General features: G+C 42.6%; 1 protein-coding gene across 1 annotated transcript in view; it reads left to right on the top strand.

Moving 5' to 3' along the window:
• LOC144762518 (uncharacterized) overlaps positions 1-24691 on the top strand; it is a 709614-nt gene that overhangs the window by 154564 nt on the left and 530359 nt on the right. The window contains exon 20 of the mRNA XM_078647742.1: positions 14087-14136. Within this exon, the coding sequence (XP_078503868.1) occupies positions 14087-14136 (50 nt within the window). The remainder of the gene's footprint in view (positions 1-14086; positions 14137-24691) is intronic.

Below are 24691 nucleotides of genomic sequence, written 5' to 3'. Positions count from 1 at the left end.
CCCTCTTTGGATACATAAATATTAGAGACCGTCAGTCTGTCCTTGTAGCCTACAGTGCCCCAGAAGTAACCTTTCATGTTGATAGGTTGTCCACCATAGCCCCCCGGCCTTACATCCATTTTAGTCAATTTGAGTTTTCCTTTGCCCACCTTCTCAAATTCTTTGGCATTAATGATCGTTATTTTTGAACAAGAGTCAAACATAGCCTCCACCCCTGATTCTTCTACCTTTATCATGTCTTTGGGATTGCTAACCTGTCCGCTCTGTACCTGTAAGACGATTTCGTCGCACACCGGTGCAGTGTTGTCCTTTCCCTGCCTCTTGTATACATGACCACACCTACAATACTGTCTGAAATGACCCTTCTTGCCACACTTGCTACATGTGTATTTCAAAGCGGGACAATCCTTGTCACTCGCCAGATGTCCTTGCTTGCCACACCTATAGCAGTTGCTCTTGAAGTTCCATCCCCTTTGCTCTCCTGCGCCACTATAAGCACCTCCCTTAGTGGTGGGTCATCTTTTAGCCACAACTCCTCTCACACTCGCTCAGTCCTGCATGTCAACACAAACTGGTCTCTGATCCTCTCCTCACACGCTCCCCCAAACTTGCACGTGGCCGCCAGTTTAAGTAGGTCTGAGACGAAATCTTCTATTGATTCTCCCTCCTTTTGCCCTCTTTTACCAAAATGGTACCATTCCATAATAGTGCTAGTCTTGGATTGGATTGGATTGGAATAGTTTTTTATAAAGCGCGATAGTTACCCGCAGGCATCCTAGCGCTGGAGGATTTGCATGAGTATAGAAAAGGAGGAGACTGCTCTTATCTACTAAATAAAAAAGTCTTCAGTTTTTTCCGGAATAAGAGAAGGTTGGGCTCAGAGCGGAGGGAGAGGGGAAGAGAGTTCCAAAGTCTGGCCGAGTTTACAGAGAAAGTCCTTCCTCCACATCTCGCTCTTTGGATGTGGAGGAAGGACTTTCTCTGTAAACTCGGCCAGACGTTGGAACTCTCTTCCCCTCTCCCTCCGCTCTGAGCCCAACCTTATCTTATTCCGGAAAAAACTGAAGACTTTTTTATTTAGTAGATAAGAGCAGTCTCCTCCTTTTCTATACTCATGCAAATCCTCCAGCGCTAGGATGCCTGCGGGTAACTATCGCGCTTTATAAAAAACTATTCCAATCCAATCCAATCCAAGACTAGCACTATTATGGAATGGTACCATTTTGGTAAAAGAGGGCAAAAGGAGGGAGAATCAATAGAAGATTTCGTCTCAGACCTACGTAAACTGGCGGCCATGTGCAATGTGGAAGGTAATGTAGATCTAGCTTTTCAAGACTTATTTCAAATTCATTCAATCCCCTTGCTTCATGCGCACTTAGATCAGGAAGGTGTTCCAACACTTCCTCTCCTTCCGCCCCCATATAGTACGACAACAATGCTACTTTCATTTCCAGGCCTAAATGTGTTCCAAACACGTCATAATTCTGGAAGACCTTCTTCTATTTGTTCCACTTAATAGCGGGTTCGTTATTTTTGAACACGAGTCAAACATAGCCTCCACCCCTGTTTCTTCTACCTTTATCATGTCTTTGGGATTGCTAACCTGTCCGCTCTGTACCTGCAAGACAATTTCGTCGCACGCCCGTGCAGTGTTGTCCTTTGCCTGCCTCTTGTATACATGACCACTCCTACAATACTGTCTGAAATGACCCTTCTTGCCACACTTGCTACATGTGTATTTCAAAGCGGGACAATCCTTGTCACTCGCCATATGTCCTTGCTTGCCACACCTATAGCAGTTGCCCTTGAAGTTCCATCCCCCTTTGCTCTCCTTCTGCTCCTTCTGCTCATTCTTCTGTTCCTTAACCGCCAACACACAGTCACCTTCTGCCATCACCTCACTCACTTTAACCTTACTTTCGCTGATCTTACTTTCGCTGTCTTGTTTGATTTCATTTACGCACTGCATCATATGTTCCACTTGCTTGGCCACTATAAGCACCTCCCTTAGTGGTGGGTCATCTTTTAGGTACAACTCCTCTCACACTCGCTCGGTCCTGCATATCAACACAAACTGGTCTCTGATCCTCTCCTCACATGCTCCCCCAAACTTGCACGTGGCTGCCAGTTTGCGTAGGTCTGAGACGAAATCTTCTATTGATTCTCCCTCCTTTTGCCTTCTTTTACCAAAATGGTACCGTTCCATAATAGTGCTAGTCTTAGGAAGGTAATTTAGATCTAGCTTTTTAAGACTAATTTCAAATTCATTCAATCCCCTTGCTTCATGCGCACTTAGATCAGGAAGGTGTTCCAACACTTCCTCTACTTCCGTCCCCATATAGTACGACAACAATGCTACTTTCCTTTCCAGGCCTAAATTTGGTCCACAAATAACGGCATAATTCTGAAAGACCTTCTTCCATTTGTTCCACTTAATAGCGGGTTCACCTGGGCTTAGTAAGAAGAAAGGAGGGGCGTTACATTTAGCATATTACCCTAGTGTAGGGGGCGTTCCTAGTACAATCACTGAGATCTGCAAAATAAAAACAACAAAAATTGTGCAACAAGATGAAAGAATTCCCTATGGTATTTTCCTCGAAGGACCAGAACACACAGTGAAGTTCAGTTCCCTGATTCTCAGAGTTTCCAGCTAATAGCCAACGATGACAAGAAACACGGGTCAGTACTCCCTGGAGCCCAATAGGTGGCGCAGTTCCTCCAAGTATGTTCTTCCTGGAGAGTCTTTTCACTCATTGACCACGCATCTCTTATTTTCTCGACCCAGTTCCTTATCTCCACCAACAACAGGAACTGCTGACAGTGAGTGGGGACTCTTCCCAGCCTCCTCAGGCAGTTGCCGTTACAGCGAGATGCAAGTTTCTCGATCAACCTCACACCCACCCCTCACAGGAAGTACATGCGAAGCTCCAGTCAGGCGCCCTTTCCTGTAGCGATCTCCAGAGGGTGTTCTCACTAAACCCACGCACAGCCTCCTCACGATCCAGGCGGCAAACAATGACAGCCCCCTCGCTGGCCACTCCACCGTCGTTTTATTATGCCACACGGCTGAGTGCCTCACAGTCCATCACACGCAGGCTGCCTCATAGCCAGATGCCGCTGTCCTGACACCAAATTCCTCCACCATTGAAGAACATTGCACAATTTGCCTCAGACGCTGGGGTGCCGCAGACAATCCATATGACCGTGACGCGCGTCCAAAAGTCACACACACCAAGACAAGCGAACAGGACCGGGTGTTGATCAACTTGCCTGGAGTGCTGTGAAGTCCGTCACTGCATCTATTCCGACTGCCGTACCACCGCTACTACAAGTGTTCCGTATTACCCCCGTTCAGCATGATAGGTTTGAGGCTCCAAATGTTGGCAGGTCTGCTCTCGGTAAGTGCTAGTATAGGATCCTTTTGGGGTCTGAGGGTGTTGAGAAGGTGTCACCCTCGCTTTATCCTGCAGTGTCCGGTGCCGCCTCGGGTGCAAATACTTAGCGTGTTGGGGGTCATAGCTGTTCTTTTCATAGTCCTGTTGATCCTCGTCGCCAGTGTGGAATCGCAATAAATTAAGTAGAAACAGGAATCGTGGTCACATGGAACAGCTTTATTGTATTAAGTCAAAAGGAGGAATAAACAGACCCCAGCCACAGCTACCTGGCTCTCAGCACGCCAGCCGTCAGACTCGCACCGGGCGCTCGCCTTAGAACGCTGTGAAGTCCGTCACTGCATCTATTCCGACTGCCGTACCACCGCTACTACAAGTGTTCCGTATTACCCCCGTTCAGCACGATAGGTTCGAGGCTCCAAATGTTGGCAGGTCTGCTCTCGGTAAGTGCCAGTATTGGATCCTTTTGGGGTCTGAGGGCGTCGAGAAGGTGTCACCCTCGCTTTATCCTGCAGTGTACGGTACCGCCTCGGATGCAAATACTTAGCGTGTTGGGGTCATAGCTGTTCTTTTCATAGTCCTGTTGATCCTCGTCGCCAGTGTGGAATCGCAATAAATTAAGTAGAAACAGGTATCGTGGTCACACGGAACAGCTTTATTGTATTGAGTCAAAAGGAGGAATAAACAGACCCCAGCCACAGCTAGCTGGCTCTCAGCACGCCAGCCGTCAGACTCGCACCGGGCGCTCACCTTAGAACCCTCTCCGCCGTGACATTCTAAATGATGTCACCAGCGGCGCGTTCCAAGGTGATCATAGGGGCAGAGGGTATCGGCATGGTCACACTTTCCCCCTGAGGTGGAAGATACCACACCAGGGTTTATGGATTTCCTTGGAAGGGACTGAGAAATTGGCCAAAATACAGCTACTTTTAGTTTTTGGTGGGGAAATGTGGAAAAAGTGCCTGGTTTTTACCCTGCAAAAATGAAGGGTTTGCTGGGCTAAAATCACAATTTTCCCAGCTTTCAGTAACAGGCAGACTTGAATCAGAAAACCACATTTTTAACACAGTTTTGTTATTTTACTGGGAGATAGTCCATTTTTCCTTTTTATGTGCTTTCAACCTTCTTCCAGGTAGTAGTGGAAATGAGTATGAAACCCAAGGTAGATTCCGGAAAGCTATACAATTCTGAAAGGTAGGCACAATTCTGAATTCAGCAAGGGATCATTTGTGTAGATCTTTCAAGGTTTTCCTATAAAAAGTAACAGTAAAAAATATTGAAATTGAGCACAAAAAAAACCCAGCCTATTGTATCTACATTTTCATCTGTAACTTCTTCTAACTTTGGCAGATTTTCAAAAGTAATATACCGTTATGTCCGATATATATGGATTTTAGTTTATTCAAAAACACGAAGTACCCAGAGCCAATAACTGAGCTGTACCTTGAAATGGTTTTTCATTGTTTACCGGGTATTCAGGAATTCATTTGATAAAATATAAAGAGTGAAAAATAGGTATTAAGCAAATCTATTTATTTACAAAATAGGAACCAGTTATTGAGTTTAGAAGCAGAGGTTATTTGCACATCTCTGAATTTATGGGTACCCATACTAGCATGTGAATTAGAGGGCATTTCTCAAAACGACTGCTTTCTTTTGCACAAATGCATAGAAAGACAATTGGTATTAACACTTGCTCTCCTATTCTGTGTTCCCCCAAGTTGCACAATAAAAATGGTACCTCACTTGCGTGGGTAGGCCTAGTGCTCACAATAGCAAACTGCCCAAAACGCAATATGGACACATCAAATTTTTCCACTGAAAACTGACCATGTTTTTTGCATTGTGCCTAACTGTGGATTTTAGGCCCTCGCTCAGCAGCACCTCGGAAAACTTAGCAAAAATGAACATTTTTCACAGCTAAACACCTAGGTGAATCCAGGATTGGGTGACTTGTGTGGCTCTCACCCAGTTCTGTTACCCAGAATCCCATGAATACTACCACATTTGCCTAAAAAACACATTTTTCTCATATTTCTGTAATGGAAAGTTCTGAATTCTGAGAGGAGCCACAAACATCCTTCCACCCAGCATTTCCCCAAGTCTTCAGATAAAAACGGTACCTCACTTGTGTCGGTAGACCTATTGTTCGCGACAGAAAATGGCCCAAAACGCAAAATAGGACACATCATATTTTTCCACTGAAAATTGATCCTTTTTTTGCAATGTGCCTAGCTGTGGATTTCGAGCCCTAGCACAGCCAGCACCTAGGGAATCCTAGCAAACCTGTACATTTTTTAAAACTAGACACCCAGGGGAATCCAGGATGTGTTGACTTGTGTGGCTCTCACCAGGTTCTGTTACCCAGAATCCCTTGCAAACCTCAAAATTTGTCTAAACAGACATTTTCCTCACATTCTGTGATGAAAAGATCTGAAATCTGAGGGGAGTCACAAACTTCCTTCCACAAGCCCGGTGATCCCGCAACTTTCCCACAAGTGAGGTACCATTATTATCAGAAGACCTGGGGGAATGCTGGGTGGTAAGAAATTTGTGCGAGCCCGGAAATCCCCCAACTTTCCCACACAGAAATATGAGGAAAATTACAGACACAAGTAGAGGGCTTGGACCTAGCCATGTGTGACAAGAAGGATGAAGGTGAGAAAGGAGAGGAACATCGACAAAAGGCTATATACGTTCAGGATTTTGGCATGCATTATAGTAGGGAGGTTCCCTCACTGCCAAAAGGCCTGTGGCTAGAGTATGATAAAGGGTTCAGGTTAAAAATGCAGTTGCATATGGTTATGGAATGGGATGAGGAGGATGTGTCAGGTTATATGCACAAAATGATGATAGCCAGGGAAGCCAGGATCTGGTCTGGGAGGGGTGAGCAGCCCTTTCATGGAGTTATTCCAAAGGGACACAAGCTATTCTACATGCAGTTACACTACACAAACTGAAAGGGAACACCAGCTGGGCAAGGCTCATCATCAGTATTCTATTAATATGACAAAGTGGAGTACACATCGGGCCCATCATGCAAGTTTAGACATGCGTGTTCCATATGTGGGGGGACCCAGCAGAGGACTGCAAGAAAGGCAGGGGATCCAACCGCAAGCAAGAGAGAGAGAAAAGAAGAAGTAGACAATTCAGTCACAGGGCTAAAAGGTTGTGCAGGGATTTTGGGCTGGCTAAGTTCCCCATAAACAGCCACATACTCATTGGCAGCTAGCCATTGAGTATGAAAAGAAGGAGGATGCGAGGTTGCTAAATGAAGATTTCGAACAAGGTTTTAGGATTCCACTTCAGGGTGGAAGAGAGAGTGGAAGTCCCCTTACAGAACAAAGCCCTGTCGAGCCTGGTCTTTTCACCACTCAGCGTAGTGCCCAAGAAAGAACCATGCTTATCCTCCTACTCTCATTCCTGGAGGGGAGTTCAGTGAACAATGCGATCAATCCAGAAGACTGTACAGTAGGGTATGTATCCATCAAGGACGCTATAGAGATAGCATGCATGACAGGGTGAGGGTCACTGATGGCAAAAGTTGGACATCAAGTCAAAATTCAGATTGCTACCTGTACACCCAGACACTCCTGGGGATCAAATTTGAAGGGGACACCCATTTTGACAAAGCATTGCTAATGGGATGGTCCATATCATGCGCATACGTCAAGCGCCTTAGCACCTTCCTAGAGTGGATTCTACACAAGAGGCACCTTAAAGGGGGGGACTCCATTACCTGTAAGATTTCCTGTTTGTGGGTCTGCCTGGGGGACAGAATGAAAGGACTTACTGGGAGCATTTCAGCACCTGGCAGCAGAGGTAGGTGTCCCCTTGACCACTGACAAAACAGCAGACCCTACGACAAGGTATTCTTGGGTATTGAACTACATTTGACAGCAGGCACAACCCGCATGCCCCAAGATAAGGTGCGGGGCATGAGAAAGGACATCAGGGTGCGAGTAGGGAAGGAGAAGGCCACTCCTGTGGATCTCCAAGAACTCACTGGGAAGTTGAATTTCACTGCCTGGGTTATCTCAGCAGCGAGGGTGTTCCAGAGGAGACTCACACAGTTGACAAGGGGGTTGCAGCAGAAATACCACCACACTAGACTTGGGATTGGGGTAAAGCAGGACCTCAGTATGTGGCTGATATTTCTAGAGGAGTTCAATGGGGTCCTCATCTGGAAAGGAAGACTGGGTGTCTGACCGGCAGATAGCACTGTACACGGGTGCATCCAGCAGCCTAGGTTTCCGGACTGTTCCAGGGAACAAATGGTGTTCAAAGAAATGGGCCCAGGAATGGGCCAGGCATGCCTCCCGAGAAACATTACATTTATGCAGCTTTTTTCAGATAGTGGTAGCCATGACAATATATAGCAGCATCAGCTAAAGGATATGGAGCTGACCCTTTGGTCAGATAACCAGGCAGTGGTGCACTCCACTAACAGAGTGAGCTCCAGATGCCCACAGTTGCTAAAACTGCTCAGGTGCTTGGTAAGTATGCAACTGGTTAGCAACCTAGACATAAATGTGAGGCATGTCCCGGGAGGGAATAACGCTCAAGCAGATGCACTCTCGCTTCCATATGGACAGATTCAAGAAGCTTGCACCGAAAGCAGAACAGCGGATGCCCTCATTCCCAGACAGCCTGTGGGGTCTGGCAAATGCAACCTGCCCCACCTAATAAAACATGCGCTAGACCCAAAGACAGGTGTTATGCAACACACCCAGAGACAGTGAAAAGGGCTGGCCACATTAAAAAATCACTAGGCAGCAGTGAGGCCGACAAGCAGTTCATAAAGTGGCCATTTGATCAAGGGAAAACAAAATCCTGGGTACAAGCGCACCTGGAAGCAATCTCAAACTTCTCCAAGCTCGCCACCAGGGAGGACCACACCAGCTCACACTATGTAAGGGCAGCTATGAAAGGGTGGCATAGGCTGGTGCCACCCTTTCACGCGCAGGATACAAGGCTTCTGATTGAGTCCCACATGCTGGGGCAGCTGGTGGGGCTACTGGATTCTGTAAGCATGGACAATTTTCCAGGCCACAGTGTTCAAATCAGCATTCACCTTGGAAATTTTTGGGGCCTTCAGTGTCAGCGAATAAGTGGCCCCACCAAGGCAGGAAGTGGGAGAGGACTTTTTACAGGAACCCAACATATAACAAATCATAAGTAAAGTGGAGGTGCTGCTTAGGAGGCCCAAAACTGACCAGCTGCCTTTTTTGCCCCTCTGACCCCAACCCATGCCCAATGTGCTGGCTAAGGAGGTACTGGACAAAGAGGCCCAGGGGAGAGGGGGCTCTGATCAAGTATAACAATGGGGACTGCCTGAGCACATTTCAAGTCAAAGCGGTACTGAAGCAGGCCCTTACAAAGGCTAGCCTACCAGCAGCCTATTTCGGCACACATTTGTTCCACATAGGAGCAACGACTTCTGCTGCCTGTCTCGGGGTCACAACGGAAGGTATCAAGGCAGTGGGCAGATGGCGCCCCAGCACTTATCAAAGTAACATTAGGATACGTCCCCCCAGACACAGAGTGAACACAGGGCAGACAACTGACCTCCCCAACCCCCAGGTCCCTCCCACTGCACTGGAGCAGAATGCAGTGGGAGGTCTGGGATGCAGTATGCAAATCTGGCATTGTCTGCATTAACAGGTACTGAGCAAAAGTAGATATGGGTGGCCAGCCACTCTTTCATCCACAAGATCCAGGCCGGGTGGAGGCAGGGCACAGAAACAAAGGATGCGCACCCATGCTGGACAGACATTGAATGGTTTGGTCTGCCGGGAATGCATTTGGAGCAAATAGGGGCGACCCAAGGGAGTTGCATGCCGGCTGGGCACACAAGCCGGATCGGTTGATTATACACCTGGGGCGGGGAATGAGCTGACAAAGCTGGGGAGGAAGGAGCTGCTGGTCTGTATCAGGAGCAATTTGCTGGAGGCGGCAAGGTTGTTGGACAGCATCACACTGGTATAGTCAGATATAATACCAAGGCTGAAAATCGAGGGATAAGTCGTGGAAGGAGATGAATGTGACTGTTAAAAAATTCTACATTACAAATGGGTGGGAGTGCATCAGGCATGGCCTGATCAATCTGAAGCAGCCAGAGTGCTTTAGCTGCAATGGGGTGCACCTCTTCAAAGAAGGGACAAACGTGTTTTGGGCTAACCTTTGAGCAGCCATGAGGCGAGCAGGCTGCAGGTGAAGTGACTGAGATGTTTGGAGGGAGCCGCCCTCAGATGTAAGCCTGCAGCCAGTGTGGCGCTCAAAAGAGATGAGCATAAGGATGATGGATAGGGCACACCTGACACAGCAGGGTGGCAGACAAGGCTTCTTACCTTGGAATGCCTTATGGAAGGGTAAGACAGTCAGTGAGGGAGATACACAAAACACAGGTGTTCACAGCCCTGGTCTGCTGAAGGGTACAACAAAATTATTGGTCAAAGATAGCGAGGTAAGCCTACAAAGGTGAAAAAGAGTACCACCCCACACACAAAGTGGTAACGCCTACTCAAAGACTCCATTTCCTCCCAACCCCTCATAATGACTTATGGCATGATGGTTTATGACTGATTATGGCTTGTACAAATTACCATATGTCGTCAACTGTCAGAAGTGATTTATGATATGACTGTTACAAGTGATTTATAGCACCCAATAAAGCGCGTTGGAGGGGGCCCATGCTTTAAATCAACCTACACACGCGTATGTGTCTCATTGATTGGGAGTAGTCTGTGCATGAGCTTTAAGGCACAGGACCGCACCTGCAGGGGGCATGAGGGGGCCAGAGCTGAAACCCCGCCAAGGCGCAAACAAAGGATCGCTGCCCTGAAAGGGCCTGAAAGTAAAGAAGGCCAGATGTGGCACTCCCACACCCTAAGGTGAGGGGGAAGGCGGGGTACAAAGGCACCGTGGACAAATGGCTTAAGACCTAAGCAGCCAGTGGGAGGCCGGTGGTGATTTTTAAAATAACCGTGGAGGCGTCTTTGAAGGGTTAAAAGGAAGCGCCCCTGGCTAAGGCCCTATCTATGCAGCAGAGTACCAGGGAAGCTAGTCGGGAGAAAACCCACCCACCCACACCTAACAAGCTAGCAGATAATGTCGCAGGGAAGGCGAGGCTTCAAAGGAGATGTGCATAAAGGTGATGGATTGGCTACACCCTGCACAGTGGGCTGACAGACCAGTCTGCTTACCTTGGGTTGCCTTATGGTATGGTAAGACAGTCAGTGAGGGGGTGCACAAAGCACAGCACTCGCAGCCCAGGTCTGCCTGAGGGCAGTACATAACAAACAGTGAAAGAGTCACACCTACAAAGAGTAAAAGGAGTAACCCCCACACAGAGTGATAATGCTAGCTCAAAAACTCAATTTCCTCCCAAACCCTCAAAATTATTCATGGCATGATGATGTATTACTGACAGGCTATGATGCGAGATGATATATTAAATGATTTATGGCCTGACTATGGCTTGTACAAATTACCATATGCCGTCAACTGTCAGAAATGATTTATGATATGACTGTCACAAGTGATTTAATCCCCTCAATAAAGTACATTGAGGCAGGGGGGCTCATGCTTTAAATCAATGCTTATTAAACTGTGGCTAATACTTCCAACCTACACAAACGAGTGTGTCTCATTGATTGGGGGTTGTCCATGTGCAAGGTTTCGCTCTTCTGCAAACATAGAGAAATCTGCCGCCTTATAGCAAGTCCCCCTGAGACATTTACGCATGGAGTTAAGAAGAAGGCTGCACCCACTCATTGCTGCAAAAATCTTCATGACTCATGCACAACAGGGATTTTAGACATACACTTGAAAGATGTTCACACCTAGCTGCTATTGTTAATTGTCAGTGCACCACTTATGAGAGATTCCCCCGTGGTCACTTTTTACTTTATCATACGATCAATCTCATCAAATTATTTCATTAACCTTCTATTCCATATAGGTACAACACCATCCATAATTTTCATTATATCATTTTATTTGTTTTTTATTTTTTCTGTGATATATGAAAAATATATTTTTCCTTTTTCCTTTTTTAGTATGTTCCTTCTATATACATTAGTAACATGATTTATAATACAGATTAAATCAGTTTATAAAAAATGCATTGTATCATATCAAAAACATTTGTGATTTCTACTTGGATCAAAGAATTACATAATACAAATTACAAGGCATCACCCTAATATATACACATCAATCACCAATCACACTAACACAGTCATACAAGTTCACACATATACTACTCTCAGTCTTCTTCCAATCAGAATCAAATCCTATAGTTGAGGGAACACAGTTGTTGTTTGTGTGTAGTTAAACGCCAGGTCTTGTCAGTGCACCCTCTCCCGTATGTGAGCAGCCCTGACCTATCGAAGTTGATGTGGCAGGCATGGCCGGGCTTTCCTCTCTGGCTTAGAGGGCTCATCCAGCTCACTGGAAGAGCACTAATGGCAGACACTGGCCAACGGTCCAGCAGTGAGAAATTCAGGCCAGATGCTGGACTCGGTTGAGATGGTCAATGGGCCAGCACTGAGAAATACAGGCCAGATGCTGGACTCGGTTGAGATGGTCAACCGGCCAGCAGTGAGAAATGCATGCCAGATGCTGGACTCGGTTGAGATGGCTTTTGCTCCACTGTCGATAGAATAGCATGTGCTGGTGAAGGCTCCATGCACAGCATCACATGCACACGCCACAGTCTATCCCAATACAACATACGTCAGTGGGTGAACAGTCAGCAGTCAGTCAGACAGCATGGATGGCACCAGACCATCCCCAGATTTTAAGTGCCTTTATCACTGATGTCACCTGACCCATGGACTGGACAAAGCGCTGCAAGAACCTGGGCGTCCAAAGGCTTGGAAGGGCAGACGGTTGCTCAAACCGGTCCAGGAAACGTTTAACGGGCCAGGCATTGTTGTGGACCACCACCACCTGCAGGAGGGAATGAAAGAACCCCGGTCCTTCTGAATATGTGCCTGTAATACCCACCAGTACAAGTTAACCCTGATGCACCCCCATAAGAAGGTAAGTGTGCACATGTGTATGCGCCACATGACACTTAGAAATATGCTATTTTGTGCATTTTTCTAAGAATATGCAAATTAACATCAACCTGGAGTTGAAATGAAATTTGTGATTACCTATTTTGCGAATGCATTTTATGTTGATGCATCAGAAATGGCTTTTTACCAGTCTCAAAAAACCATTTGTGACCGGTAAAAAGCTTGATGCATGTGCCCCCAGATGTTCAAACATTAAGAATAGCGATTTCCAAATAGCAACATTTTCTTAATCACTCTTGGGTAATCGCTATTTTTAGTGAATTAAACTTGTATTTTGTCATTTGCGATTCCTAGTGTGTAGTACATCAATCTACTTCACGGATACTAATGAGATAAGTCCCATTAGGAATGACAGCCATCACATCAATGGTGGCCTGCTGAGATCAGCAGACCATCATGTCTGTGATTGCGCTTTGAGATAAAGCTATTTTTTTAAATGCATTCCATTTTCCTGGAAGGTTAAATAGATGTGTTTAAAATAAATGTGACGTGTAAGTTTCATTTTATAAAAGTAGGCAGTGGTCCTTAGGACCATTGCCTACTCTTAAAAATGTTAATGCCACAAATTCACAAAGGGGAAGGGGTCCTTGGAGAGGAGTGGGTGTGGGAAGATAGAACACACTGATGCTAGAACTCTCAGAAAACAGACATGAGCCGCCATGGAGGATTCAGCATACTTGATATAGAAATGGCGAACACTTTGGCAACCAAAGTTGTAGAGGCTGCGTCATTTCACTCCCCCTCCTCCTGGTGAAAGGTACAACTAGAGCTGACTCCTACCAAGGTAAAGATCATGTGGCATCTGCTACTCTGAGACACCAAAGGTTATAGGATGGTTCTGACGTTTTAAAGGTTATGAAAACTCTAAAGAACACCTTAAACTGATGCAAACGGTGATGTTTAATAGGATGTTGTTGAACAGTGATCCAAAGTATGAATCAAAATATTATAAGGACAATTTAAAAAAGAGTGGTTTTAATAAACACGCCAATCGGTAGTCTGAAGTAGGTATGCTACTCGCATATTTACATTTTTTTCAGTTTTTCTTAGAGCTACATTTGCATAATGGAATAAAAAAGTTGTTAAGTTATCTTTTTGAACGTGTTCTTGTATTTTATTCTGTATGGTAATTATTTCTTTTTTTACTACTCATTGATACCTCTCCTGCACACGTTTTGTAAAAACTGGACATATTAATACTCATTCCGATGCTGCACGCGGGGTGTATTTTATGTGCCAAATATATTTGTGAATGTTTATTCGTGCACATTTTTTGTGAATACCCCCAATATGGTCATACTTTGTGGATGGTGGGTTAATTTAAATTAAAATTCTCTGGACCCTCTTCACACTTTATTGGGAACTCTTCTTGTTTGCCCTTTCTGTAATGTATTCTTGTATTTCTTGTTTTGTTGACTCATTTGTAATTTTTTACACTTTTGGTAGACAATACTTCAGCTCACAGAAGTCACAATGGCACAGAGGGCATGCTTAAAAAACGAGAATTGTGGCCATATTAATTCAATATCAAAAAGCTGACACGATCAGTTTCATTTATTCAACAACATGTTCACAATGATTAATCCATGACTCTGTTGGCTTTTAAAGGATGAAGTTGAAAAGGTCAAGAGGAAGCTTGTCATTGATTACTGCCAGAGGTGAGTCTTTCACATCCGAATTTGGATACATGAACTTTATGAAGTGAGTGAATTGAGCTGTTTTATATTTGTTATTAACTTGCATATTGTTTTTATTTCTTCATTTGGTAGTTTTGTAAAGCATCTACATGTTAGCGTATGTCAACCTCATGGAACATAAGAGACAGTCACTTCATCTCAGTAGTTAGCCTCCTCTGGATTACCTTTTTGGAGGTGTGGCGCATCTGGTCTAGACTTACATGAGTTTTGTCAGTTCCTATTCCAGCTGTTGGAGACAGATAACTTCTTTAGGAGGCAACAGAGGCTGGGTTCCGAGTAATGATAGATTGGATGTAAATGTCATTCATGAAAAGAGTAGTATTTGGGGATTTCTTCGGGGACCACAATCCGGGTAGTTGATTCAGGTGCTGAGTATCCCAATAAGCGGCATCACATTTATCCAATCAAAATTCAACGTCAAGAAACAGTGAGGAAGCCCATCAAAATTAAGTAAGGGGCACAATGAACAGATTCCTGTAAAGCTTTGTAGATTCTGCGAGTCAGTGCAGTGGTTTCAGACATGAAGGGAAATTGTCTAACATCTTTAGACTACAGACCAAGGGTCGGGCACACCTTGGGCATTACCCCAGTGAGCTAGAGCTCTCGGAGGCCAGTTTTAAAAATCCAGGGCCGCTCTTGGTGCTTCTGTCACTCTCCCCAGCTTCCCAAGATTAATTGCAACAGGCACAGGGAGGCTTCCAAAGAAAGATTGGAGGGAACTGGAAAGTAGAGAAGGAGAAGAGGATGGATTCAATAGGAAGACAGATTTGATGATATTAAGTACACTCTGGACCTGATCTAATGTTATTTGGGAAAAAGTTGATAGTATAGTTGGGCTTTTAAAACTCGTGGAGCCATTGTAAGGACACAAGAAAGGATCAGTTGGGTCAGGGACACTGGGAGGGATGACTACATCCGGAATAATAGATGGTTGCCTATTATTGGCAGAAAAGATATCATACACATCTTTTACCTTGGCTTGGAAAAAAGAGGCTAGTCAATTACAGAAGGATTAGTTGGCCATGTTGTTCTTTCCTTCAAGGAGGTTGGCCATTTTATTTTTACTGTAGCTATTAGCTCTTTAAAGGAGTTTATAGATTTTTCAATTTTATGGGTAAAATAGAGAGTTTTTTTCTTAATGAATCAATTCTTTCACCCTGTGATAGTGCCTTCATAGGTCTCTTTTTCTGTGATATAATTATCCTCCACCTACATTCTTGCCAACGGAAAAAATGTTTTTGAAGTCTACATTTTTGAGAGAACCAAGGCTCAGTAGTTGATCTAACTGCTTGGTTATGGAATTTCTGGAACTTCTTTATCTGTATGCTCAGTAGTCATGCATAGCCTATGAAGCAGTAGCCAGTCAGGATAATAAGAGAGCCATAATGTATATACCACAAATTGAGGCTTACCTTATGCCCTATGTGATTGGATTTTCATAACATACAGACCCCTATGGGTATTTTCCAGATATAACAGATAAGAGCCCTGACGAAGTTCCCTCTGGCAAAGAATCAGGAATGAAACGCCTGGGCTGTGTGCCAGTTAAAAAAAATCTATTGCATAAAGGGAAACAATCATGGAATAATTCTTTACGTTGCCTGTATTGACTTAGGAATAAGTGCACCTTCCAACTTTCTTTTTGAACTTGGCTCTCATTTGACACCCCTAGATGGCGGGTGTGGGAAGAGATTGCACCGCCTCATGAATTGGTAGTACATGTGGACTGGATGTGCTTGGCCTTGGTCTGCCGTTTGTTCTTTCAGTGACAAGTCAGATTTAATGTCACTATTGTAGAAATACAACTTTTAGAAAGTTTCCATTCTGTGACCTAGTTTATCCAGTAGCCTTACACGGTCACTGGCCACCAGACAACTTTCTACCCTTCTGCGAAATAGTGTGAATGACACCCAGGCTTAGGAGCATTACAAGCCAGTTACAGGGTGAGGTGTTACCTCATCTTTCCTGGAAGACACTCAGGGTGTTTGCCCAAAAAGCGAGCTTCAAAGGTGAAGCTGCCTTTGGTGGGCAAATGACAATCACACTCTTGAGGGGCTGCCCTTTGTTCAGGTAGATAGGCTGGCAGTGGGGACAGAGCGGGAAGACCAGTGCTCAAGTCGGTTTTTCCGTGGGCGTGTAGCCACCCAGGTAGCAACAACTCTTGGGTGGGCTACCAATCTCATAACATCCAAGGAAAGCTCCAGACATCTTCAGAGTTGGCAGAATAGTGCACTTTGAATTTGCTAGATGCCACACATAGCTGGAAAGTCATCACCAAGAGGGAGGGGACCTGGTAGCCAAGTTCTAAGTAACCGCATTATCTCCCCAGGGCACATTATGATGATAAATATGGCCCTCCTAGCACCTTGAGCCGCAGATCACGCCATAACTGGGGAAAGGACTGCCCAGCTAACCCCTGGACTTGACAAAGAGAGGCTGCACATTCTGCTGGACTGCTCCTGCTGCACATTGGGCTAGCGAAGAGAGGACTGTGCATGTGGCTCCTGGCTTGGGCAAAAGTAGTTCACAATCCCGAGACCAAAGAAATTACTCCAATAGTCAGTCTCCTGACCCTCTGGAACCAGCACCAGAGCCAACAAAGCTGTGTTATCCCAACTCAGCAAGTCAGTAGCTACTTCGGATGAATCACCACTGACTCCCGCTGGGTGCCCCAAGAGACCAATTCTTGATGGCAAAAAGTTGCACCTGAGTCACCCGGACCCTGGAGTGCAGTCTGAGTCCAGATTGGTCAGCCAAGAGGGACAACAGCCTCCTCTAAAGGACATAGTAGGGACTGCTGTGTACAGAGACCAATAGCCCGGACGCAGCTGGCCATCTACTTCTTAAAGAGGGCTTCAAGGGACTCTGGCCCCTGTGGCCAAAGTCACCGTAGCTCACCCTACTTATGACTGAGGAATAGCTGCAATAACCCTTCAACAGCACAGTACACAGAGCATCCTTGAGCATCTTCTATCTCCTGCATCCACAGTTTCAGGACCATTCCATTGGAGTCTATGGCGGTTGTGCTGTAAAGTTTGGAACTGGACTGGAAAACGCTTTGGTGGCCAGGTAACTGTCCAAATACTTCTTATTTGCCCCCCAGACCTTCTCCCTGTCGGATCTAGTTGTCCAAGCCAGGCCGGAGTAATCAAGCTCAACTCTTATACACTTTTCAAATCATTGTTTGCGTTTTAATTGAGATTTAAGTTTCCTTTAAAAATATGTATCTCCGAAACAGTCTGGTGGATTTTGCTTATCTTAGACTCTAAAAAATCATAGGAATATAATCTATTTTCATAAATAGGTGTCAGATTTCTTTTGCGTGGCATTCTTATTTCGTTGTTTTGACTCTTAAATGCTTTACACTAGTTTTTTTGTTTAAGTCTTGCTGCTCACAGCCATAGTTACCCAGGGTTGAGCTTACGATTTTGCAAATTAGCCTGATTGGATCCAAGACGGTTTTTGCAAGTGTATTACAGTGTAAGGCTGCATGACCATGCCATATAGTGCACCCACATCCTCACACTGGCTCAGAGAATATGATCTTACATAACTATATGAAAGAATCCATCTATGATAAAAAAAATAACCTTAGATCTGGATTTTGGGCAAAGAAAAATGGAAATAAGGCAATGACTCTGATTCTTGTACCATGTTTCTTCCCAAAGTTACATTTCTTCACAAGTTTAAACATAAAGTGTGGAAAGTGCAATATTTTATACACTTTACCTAAAAGGATTAAAAGAGTTTCTTTCCCTCCACAGTTGAATAGTAACCATTTAAATCGGGCCCCATCTTTCATAGTATTACCTGTGTGCAGATGACAGGCTGAGGCAGACACTAGATTTCCTTGTTCAGCCTTCATGCGTGTACATGTTCAAATTCAAATAAACTTTATTCGGACCAGATTTCACCCATAAAAGTAACATCAATAAATACATCAGTTAAACAGAAAACATAAAGAAATGAAATATCAAGCAACATTTAATAGGAAGAAATAGCATCATGGATCGACAACAGAATTATAGCAGCATAGTATGTACCTTGACAGGGCCGGACTGGGAACCACAACCGGCCCTGGCAAAGTGCTCGGCCGCACCCCTCCCCACTCGGAGGTGTTAGAGGTGTCTCCCAGCTCTGTGCCGGGGCCAGTTTTCAGACGATTTTGTTACAGGGCTGATTTTGCAGCTGGGCCCTGTAACAAAAACGGCCCCCAGGGGCACAAAAATGGCCGCCACCAGTGCGGCGCACCGGGGGATTGTCTGGTGCCCGCTATGGCCAGTCTGGCCTTGTACCTTGAGCACTTACAGCATGCTTTAAGAAGCAGCCCACATAAAGGCAAACCTCTTCATCAGGTTATTGCAAAAGAAGCGTAAAGCATCATTAAAATGCCTGACATTACAAAGTTTCTTTTTAAAACGTGGCAATAAATACATTCTAGTAAATCTTACATAACATTTGCGAAAAAACATAAAATGCATTATTGTTTGACATCTTTTCCCATCACAAGCGCAGGGATTAGCAGCTAAGTTTATCTTAAAACAAAGGGGGAAACACAACTGGTATTTGACAGTGTCAGTTCTTAAGAGAAACAACAATGAACGTTCCTATCATCCACATTGAAGCCAACGATAGTTTGTGGGGCAAGTCAGTGCTTTCAGAGATTGATATGCCATAATCTGCGTCTTCCCTTCCATTCTTCTAAGGCAACAAGTCCCCTCATAATCACAAAGTGCAAGTGCTACCTCTTTTTTGTTAAGACTTGTGAATATATCTAGCTCTGCCAAGGTACTCTGCAGACCGATTTTTCGGAGTTCCATATTGACTTATGCCAATTCCATATTGACTTATGCCAAGTAGGGGATTCGAAGACCATTATCACAAGAGATACAAAAGGGGGTGGTGATGGACGGAGCATCTGAACCAATCAAACACTCACACCCAGTCAACAGATCTGGTTTTAATCCATCACCGTTCTTTAGCCCACTCTGCCACCCCAGTTCAGACATGGCCATATGCAAATCAGTCTGACCCTGTGCCTCATGGGAACAGTCCAACCCGAATTGTCAAGCCATGCCTTCCCTGGACCGAAAACAAGCTTCCTAGGACTGGTTTCTGGCATTTCAGCCGTCTTCAGCCAGGCTTGCTTGAATCCAGGGGCAAAGTGAGCAAGGCACTAAAGAACGCAGCATCTTTACGGTACATGCAGTACGCACTGCGCGATCCACTTATAGGAATATGGGTACTAACCTAACTCTGAATTTTGGAATGTCATTGATAATTCCTGTTAAAAAGCGTGAAGGTCATTAATGTATGAAATAAATAAAAGAGAAGCCAACACACATCCTTGTTCACACCCCTGTAGATCTCTATTTCCTTATGTACTCCTCCCATGTCACTTAAGCTGACCCTGGCTCTCATATCAATGTGCAAATATGCAGAAAGTGCACAAATGCTCTGTCCAACCAGAGATAATAATATTACCTAAAGTCAAGGCAATCAAATGCGGCAGACAAATCCATAAAAGCCAGGTAAACGGGTGTCTGCTTAGCAACAGTAGATTTACCAAGCTCCAAATTCAAGTTTAGGCATTGCTCAATTGTCTCTATCTTATTTCTAAACCCATATTGTGATTGATATAATACAGATTTTGGTTTGACCCACTCCTTGACTCTGTTATAAACTACATGACATGATTTTAACTGTGGTATAGATCAATGGAATGGGTATATTGCAGCTGGGGTCTGTACAATTACCACTCTTAAGCATAGGGACAATAAGTGACGTACGCCATGAAGCAGGCAATTCAGAATAAGTAAGGTTATTAAATATATTGGTCAAAAGGGGGGGGGGGGCAAAAAGCGATATTATGTTTCATTAAATCAACTGGAACGCCATCGGGCCTTTAAGCCTTTCTCCGATACTTTAATCGATAGCCAATTCCACCTCACCCAGGATTATCCTAATGCATTTCAACAAACTGTGGTTTATTTCAAAATCACACTCAGATGAAGGGGTAGCATAGATTTTCCCAAAATGGGCCTCAAATACCTCACTAGTAATGTGACAAGAAATTGAGGAAATGGGCTGATTCTTGCGCTTCATATCCAAAACATTTATCCAGAAGCGCTTACTATGTTACTGAAAAGCTACCTGCGCTAATAACTCCCACTGTTCAGATATCACCTCCTGCTTTGTATTGTTTCCGCAGGGCAATCAGTCTCTGGGTGTCTTTGCTTGGGCCAATCTTAGAAACGTGATAAGCCAGAGTACAGTCGTGGTTAAACCAACACTGTAGGTTGTGTGTACATGTATGTGACACATGTAGCGCAGTGTGCTCAGAGCCTCTTATCACAGTTCTTCAATAGCTTATCTTATTTAAAATGAGGGGCAGTGGAGGTTGTAGTTTGAAACCATTATAAACAGAGCATTACAGTGGCTGAGACTCCATTCAGAGGTCCGATGTCACAGCAGAGGTTCAAAATCCTGAGGTTCAAAAGTAGACAAACTCAGGCTTTTCACTGGTAAAATTAAAATTCCTTCATATATGGACTGCAATTTGATGAATGTTTTTTTATACACCAATGCAGCATTTTAAGATATCCTACATTAGTTCACTTCAGCAAATCGGAAACATCAATAGCACTTGAATTCTGAGTAAATAAACTGAACCTAAGCTAAAGTTGCCCTCTCAATCCAAAAGATGCAACCTTGCCTCATGATTCCCCAAAAACTTCATAGTGCCAAAACAGACCCTATGGAGCTTTATGCGACCATTATTGTAAGTTTATTTCATTGATTCTTATTTGGTATTATTGCCAACTTCATTTAATAAGTCACCGTCTTCAAATTTGCTGCCACCAACTGTGTTACTTTTTGTGAATGCAAATGCCCCTTTGATCTTTATCAGAATACACATGAATATGGATGCATTTTGAGACACAATCTTTTAAAGCAAGGCACACCTATTTATAAATATATATACACCCTCATACCGTACTGGATTAGATGTTTCTGCAAAATTCCCCTCTTGCACAACTTTGAACTGTTTCTGCTCATAGAGGTTATCATTTTTGAGGATATCAGTGAGATTTGGGCTACACCCACAAATTCTCTGTCATATATTATCTTTACACAGTGCAGAGGCTTTTTTAGACCTGACTTCCATGGCGTGATATTCCCCGAAACGTTTTGCATTCACCCCTGTTTTATCTGAATTTGCTTTTATTAGCTTTAGGACACTGTCCACTTTACCAATGCTAACCAGTGCTAAAGTATTTGTGCCCTTTCCTTCAAACATGGTGAAATGGGACTACACCTAATAGGTACCAATAATTTAATGCTACTAGTGGGTCTGCAGCTCTTCTTGTGCCACACACTAAAATATGACTTTAAACATGTCTCAGGCCTGCCGCTGCAGCCTCTAGCACAATTTGAAACTACCATTTCGACCTGGCAAAATAATCCTTTTGCCAGGCCTACATCTTCCTTTTTAATGCCTATAAGTCTCCCCTAAGGCAAGTCTTAAAGGCTCATAGGACAGGGTGCATTGTATTTAAAAAGTAGGATATGTGTACTTAAGTTATATGTGCCCTAGCAGTGAAAAACAGTGAACAACTCTAAAGTTTTTTTTTTTATTGTTGTAAGGCCTATCTCTCCCATTTACTAACACTGTTTTACCTTGTTGCATTTAATAAGATCTAACTTTGAATTGAGAGCCATAAGAGATATGCTGTTTACACTCAAATGAATGTGTAATTTAAAATCCTCTTTAAAGGTTAAGTCGGATTTTAGGTCATAATTCTGAAAATACCATGTTTAAAAAACTGGCATTATCTTGTACCAACCATCTGTGCCTTCTGCCATTGTCCTGAGTCACATGACTGTGAATGACTCTGCATTTGGGGTTTATGCCTTACTTCCAGACAGTAACTTAAAGGTGACTAGGAGTGGAAAGGATAGGCTATTCTTGTGTTAAAAATATTTTATTGAATTGTAACTTAATAAAAAGACAATACAAAAATAGTACAATACAAGTACCTAATATGAATCTGTGACAATTAACAGCCTTAATAGGGTTATAACAGGTACAATATAATATAATATATTATTGTAGTAAATTAAAAAGGGGAGGAGGGGAGAACAAAGACAATATACATAAGTAATTGTTAATCATAATATAGAACTACTATCAGATAAAAATATACAAGAATATTGATAAATACTGAACTCATAAAGAAAACATTTTAAAAAGATAAATAATTATCAATAGGTTTTCAGAATAAATGAAAAGATATACAATTATGAATAACACCATACAAGGTTAAATGTGCTCCTCTTCTTGTAAAAATAACCCAAGACCTCCAAACATGAACAGATAGTGATGAAACGTCTTTCCAGCATGAGGAAATTGATTTTAAGGCAGCTGATAATAGAAAATGTTAAAGTTTACATTCTAAGGCAATTACTTTATCAGAAAGAACAGAAGATTTACAAATTAACAAATTAAATGTTAAAACATCTTACATATTAAGTATCTTTTTTATAACATCCCAGACTTCAGTCCAAAATGTTAATATAAGAGGATATTCAAAAAGCATATGTTTTAACAAACCAGTATGTAAATTACAATGCCAACATTTAGAAGACAGGATGAGTTTAGCCTTAAATAATCTTAATGGAGACCATAGACAATTATATAAAATATATGAGTTTGTTTGATAAAGCGAAACAGGTAGCCATCCTGAAATACTATTAAACCAAATATTTTGCCATGTTTTGTAGGATAAGGATAAAGAGAGCTCATTATTCCAATATGTCAATAACATCTCATTATTGTCACCTATTAAATGTAATCACCTTTTTATACAGACTGGAAACACCATGCAGTAAGGTGGAAATAGTTTAAATATAAATCAATACATCTGATTTAGTGCTAAGAGGAATAGAATGAGGAAATGAATCTAAAATTGAATTGCATAAATATTCATGCTGGAGTAAATCAGAGAAAGGTAATTAAATTTCTCCTGTAGAACATCAAAAGTTATAAAAGTATTATTATAATAAATATATTTGAGGTAAAAAAAATACCACTCTTAATCCATGTCAAAATCTAACATTTTTAGTAAGTTTCATGTTTGAATTATACCATGACGACATGTCTTCAGTAATAGACATGGGTGATTGAAAAATTAAATCAAAATCATGTAATATTAACTTAGTAGATTTCAGAATAACAGCTCTATTAAAAAATATTGACCTATTGGACATAGTTAATAAGAAGGTAAGGGAAACAGATCTATTAAACTCCTTTCTATAGAAACCCATGTAGGGGGGTTAATTAATTGAGAATGATTGAACCAAAGAGAACTTTGCGTTAAAATAAAAGCTTTATGATAACAAAAGAAATCACGTATCCCAAAACCTCCTTTACATTTAGGCAATTTAAATTTTTTATAACTAATACGAGGTGCTTTATTGCACCAAAGATATTTAGTGGGAAGTCAATCTATATCTTTACAAAACTTCATAGGAAATTGGGTTGGGATCATGGATAGGGAATAGAATGTTTTTTGTGCTAAAGTCAATTTCATTTTTTGCTAATCAATTTTATTAGGTTTTTCACAACAAAAGAAATTCATTGGTTGCAGTTGCTATAGTCATTTTTATGGAATCCATTCTCACCCACCATGAAAGATGAAGTGGAGACCATTTAGATATTTTATCCTTAATATAACTTAAAATAGAATCACAATTTAATGAAATCATAGATTACTAATCAATACAAGTACATCATAAGCGTATACTAGCGTTTTAAAACTGACCACCTTTATATTAATACCTTGTCTGGTACCTCTGAAAGGAGAAAATTGGTTGGAAATTTGGCCATTAATAAATAATCGGGCTGTAGGAGTAGAATACAGAGCAGATTTCATACGTATAAAAATTAAATGCAAATAAAGTACTGAATAAAAACTGCCCATGAACTTTATCGAAGGCTTTTTCAGCATCCAGTGCTAACACTCCTGCTGGTATAGATAAATTAAACCCTTGTTCTATAACATGTAATAATGTTCTTGTGTTATTAGCAGAATATCTATTTTTCATAAACCCAGATTGATCTGGATGAATAATAGAATCTAAAACAGTGGTTAACCTGGTAGCAAGTATTTTGGCCTTTAGCTTACAATCTTGATTTAATAAGGAAATAGGGCCATCATTTGAAACTAGTGTAGGATTTTTATTGAGCTTAGGCAATGCAACAATTAACGCTTCAGTAAAAGAGCCTGCAATAGTCCCTGTAGTGCTAAAAGAGGTAAATAATTTAAATAAATGAGAAGTAAGTTGTGTTTGAAATTTTTTATAGGTCCAGGGGATTTTTTTTGCTTGAGAGATTTGATAGCTAATCGAATTTCATCTTCAGTAATAGGCAGGTCTAATTTATTTTTAGCTAAATGAGAAATTTTGGGTAATCCACATGTAGATAAAAAAGAATTAATTAAAGAAGAATCAATAG

Source organism: Lissotriton helveticus, chromosome 6 (genome assembly GCF_964261635.1).
Source record: "Lissotriton helveticus chromosome 6, aLisHel1.1, whole genome shotgun sequence".
Taxonomy (NCBI): domain Eukaryota; kingdom Metazoa; phylum Chordata; class Amphibia; order Caudata; family Salamandridae; genus Lissotriton; species Lissotriton helveticus.
Note: the sequence above shows the minus strand (reverse complement) of the source record. Positions and strands in the feature narration are given on the sequence as shown.